Here is a 3,587-nt window from a genome sequence, read left to right as displayed (position 1 = left end):
CAAATATACATATATATATATATATATATATATATATATATATATATATATATATATATATATATATATATATATATATATATATAATATATATATATAATACACATATATATATATATATATATATATATATATATATATATATATATATATATATATATATATATATATATATATTTGTGTGTGCGTAGAAGCATAATTTTATGTTTATGTATAAGTATAAGTATAAGTATAAGTATAAGTATAAGTATAAGTATAAGTATAAGTATAAGTATATGTATACGTATATGTTTGTTATATGAAGTTGTTGGATGGTATCAAGCGAATCTTGGATAAAACTTGTACGAGACCTAGCTACTTCACGTACAACGGTATCTCATTCGCTGGAAATCACTGCTAGATAGTTAACTCATAGATTATTTAATGCCTCGACATATCATTGTGGCTCGTTACACGTAGAATCGATGCCACAGTTTGACACTCTGATAGTCGGGTTGTGTATTGTTAGTTGCGTAGGATGGGCATGTCACGCTATTTCACAAGGGCCTATTTGGTACCGTCAGGAATCACTTGTCCCGAAAAAAAAAAAAAACGGAACCAGTGCACAGTCCAGCTACACGTTCAGATTTCGGATTTCGGATTCAACCCTGTTTAAAACGGATGGCACCTAATCCGCCAGATCTGTACGCCTTCAGAAAAAAGCCCCTAATCGCGAATGATTGATCGACCTAGAATTGGGTCGTTAAGCCCATTAGTGGGGCCCTTGTTCTCAGGTGAAGTGGCGGCGGTTAAACCCGGTTGGCAACCATCCTGACCGGAGAAGAAGCCAGCCTCGACACTTAACCGCCCATCTCATAGCGGCATTTGGGATGCCCTACCATAAGAATCAGTCCTGCTGGCTGAATGCGTTGGCCTGGAGATAGGGTAGTGTTGATCGATACTGTGGCACAGTAGGGTTACCAATTCGATGTCCAGATATGTACCTACACCTTATAACTATGGGGCACAATGGCTTGATACCATTCTCTCACCCAGAACCCTGATTGGAGCAGGGAAGATCCGTCGCAACAAGCACGGACTGCAAAACAAAGGGCACACTAGCTGCCTTCGCTTTATCAGCAACTATCTCGAATCCGCAACCAAGACCAACACCCTGACTCAAAGCATCAGACATCGACAACTCCGTTGGTACAGAGTACAGCGTGGTTATGCACCTGAAGCAGCTCAAGTGAGTGATCAGCAACGGCCAAGCAGAAAGGAAGAGTTTCTAGACATGGTAATTGGTGGTCAGACACAGAGACAATGCGCCCCGATTCAGTTATTTGGGTCCAAGGCCTCATAACGGGACATTCTCATACAAGAATAGAGCACCTATAGACAGGCGAGGGTGGTCCTGCGAGGAGGAGGAGTGGTGTGCCTAGGCGGGTGCAGCTTTCGCATATACATCATGACGACGGGCACTGTACAGACATACTGACGTCGCACAGAAGTATTGTGTCATGCAACGTCTGCATGTACGTCTCGAAGTGTTTCCTTTTCATAAGTGATGTTCGTCCTACACGTACCACTCCCTGCCTTAGCGTGTTGCCATGGGCACCAGGGGTTGCCTGGCTACAGCGAATTCAAGAACCACCGTGAGATGATGGCCACACACGCGAAAATCGAAGCTCCGGCTACCAACGCGTACGTGTTCTCTTTCTCTCGTATCTCCTGGGGAAAGAAACAGGGTTTATGGGGTAGGGATAAGGATGCAGGGTTTGAGGGATAGGGTTAAGGATGTAGGGTTTAAAGCATGGCTTATGTATACGTTGCAGACTACAACAAACAGTTGGAACAAGTGGACGACATGCTATGCCCTATATAAGTTGTCGTGTGTCATACAATACAGGGACTATACTACAACACTCGATGATGGCAAAGTTTGGGAATCTGAGCACAAACAACAACACCCAATTAACAATTGGAACAAGGGACGACATGCTATGTTTTTTACAAGTTGGCGTGTGATATACAGAGGCTAAAAAACAACACTTGGGAATGACAAAGCTTAAGAATCTAGTCAAAAAGAACGACACTCAATTCCGGACGCAGCACAGAATTAACGGTACATAGCTCGATTGGCTCGATACATTGCACGCGCTTTGTGAAAGTACAAACGTGGTGTGTACGCCACCCAACACATCGCACAGGTAGCGAGCGATGGCCCGCCCCATAACAAATGAGCATAAGGCGAATGTGAAAGTATAACGCGAATGTGCAACTAACAAATGAGCATAACGCGAATGTGCAACTAACAAATGAGCATAACGCGAATGTGCAACTAACAAATGAGAATAACGCGATGCGTGCCACACTCACAGCGCCATGTGCAAAAGACGTGCGCATACCTTTTCCGAATCCACTTGCTTCTGCAGTCTGTGCAGCCTCTGTAGGGCGGGGGAGGACAATAAGAGGTGAAATGTACGCAACCCAAACGTTATGTAGTCAGGGGTTTGGGGGGTTTGGGGTTTAGTACCGAGGAATACGCGCAGGTAGCCAATCCGTGGCACGTCTTGTTCGAGTAAACGTAGGGAATATTTGATAACAAAAGTTCAAGGTAGAACCGGCTCACAGGGACATCACAACAATCACAGACACACTCACACGTGTGCCAGGTACGTACGACACACACACATTTGGTATTCAACGACGGGAATCGAACAAACCACAACTGCATTTATAGATGCTCTTGATCATGCAGATAACAACTAAGGAAAGGCATGAGCACGTGCGTAGCATGAACAGAGGCAACGAACCACAACCGCATTTATAGATGCTCTTGATCATGCAGATAACAACTAAGGAAAGGAATGAGCACGTGCGTCATGAACAGAGGCAACGAACCAATCGAATGAACCACAACTACATTTATAGATACTCTTGATCATGCAGATAACAACTGAGGAAAGGCATGAGCACGTGCGTAGCATGAACAGAGGCAACGAACCACAACCGCATTTATAGATGCTCTTGATCATAACAACTGAGGAAAGGCATGAGCACGTGCGTAGCATAAACAGAGGTAACGAACCAATACACGTAGCTGCTGAAGAGAATCACTCTGACGCAGGAACTGACTCGTACCTGCACACTCTCGCGCACACCCGGGGGTCCGATTGGGTCTGCAAATGACATTTATGCGAAAACGTATTAAGAGTTAAACAGACAGACCATAACTATTTATAGCCACATGTAGGTAAAGGAGAGCCAATAACACGTCAGTACGGGTAGATTGCGGAAGACCATAGGACTCGTTGGAGCCGAATAAATGGAATGACCAACCGGACAGATCAAACTACTTAACGGTAGTCCCCAAAAGCGGTATATACGTACGAAGTAGAGCTGATATTGAGTATATTCAGCACATGGTAGGCATCGCTTCTTCGTCTCAATCTACATATATGCAAGTAAACAAATATACACAAAAAACAAAACAAAACACAAATACACTTACTATATATATATATATATATAAATGAATATATATATATATATATATATATATATATATATATATATATATATATATATATATATATATATATATA

At 42.4% G+C, this 3,587-nt stretch overlaps 2 protein-coding genes across 2 annotated transcripts; one reads left to right on the top strand and one right to left on the bottom strand.

Annotated features, from left to right (window-relative positions):
• Window positions 1-956: 956 nt before the first annotated feature.
• Window positions 957-1,479, top strand: SARC_13496 (hypothetical protein). The gene has a single exon (XM_014292375.1). It carries the CDS (start codon window positions 968-970, stop codon window positions 1,340-1,342), a length of 375 nt encoding a protein of 124 aa, XP_014147850.1. The 5' UTR covers window positions 957-967; the 3' UTR covers window positions 1,343-1,479.
• SARC_13493 (hypothetical protein) lies at window positions 1,203-3,174 on the bottom strand (the record flags this gene model as incomplete). The annotated part of the gene is made up of 3 exons (XM_014292374.1): window positions 1,203-1,710; window positions 2,388-2,426; window positions 3,124-3,174. The coding sequence occupies 3 exons, from the start codon at window positions 3,172-3,174 to the stop codon at window positions 1,612-1,614; spliced, it is 189 nt and encodes a 62-aa protein (XP_014147849.1). The 3' UTR covers window positions 1,203-1,611.
• Between the last annotated feature and the right edge of the window lie 413 nt (window positions 3,175-3,587).

The sequence above is a fragment of the Sphaeroforma arctica genome (genome assembly GCF_001186125.1).
Source record: "Sphaeroforma arctica JP610 unplaced genomic scaffold supercont1.3357, whole genome shotgun sequence".
In the NCBI taxonomy this organism is placed as follows: domain Eukaryota; class Ichthyosporea; order Ichthyophonida; genus Sphaeroforma; species Sphaeroforma arctica.
The sequence above is the reverse complement of the archived record's forward strand: the minus strand, read 5'-3'. Positions and strand labels throughout refer to the sequence as shown.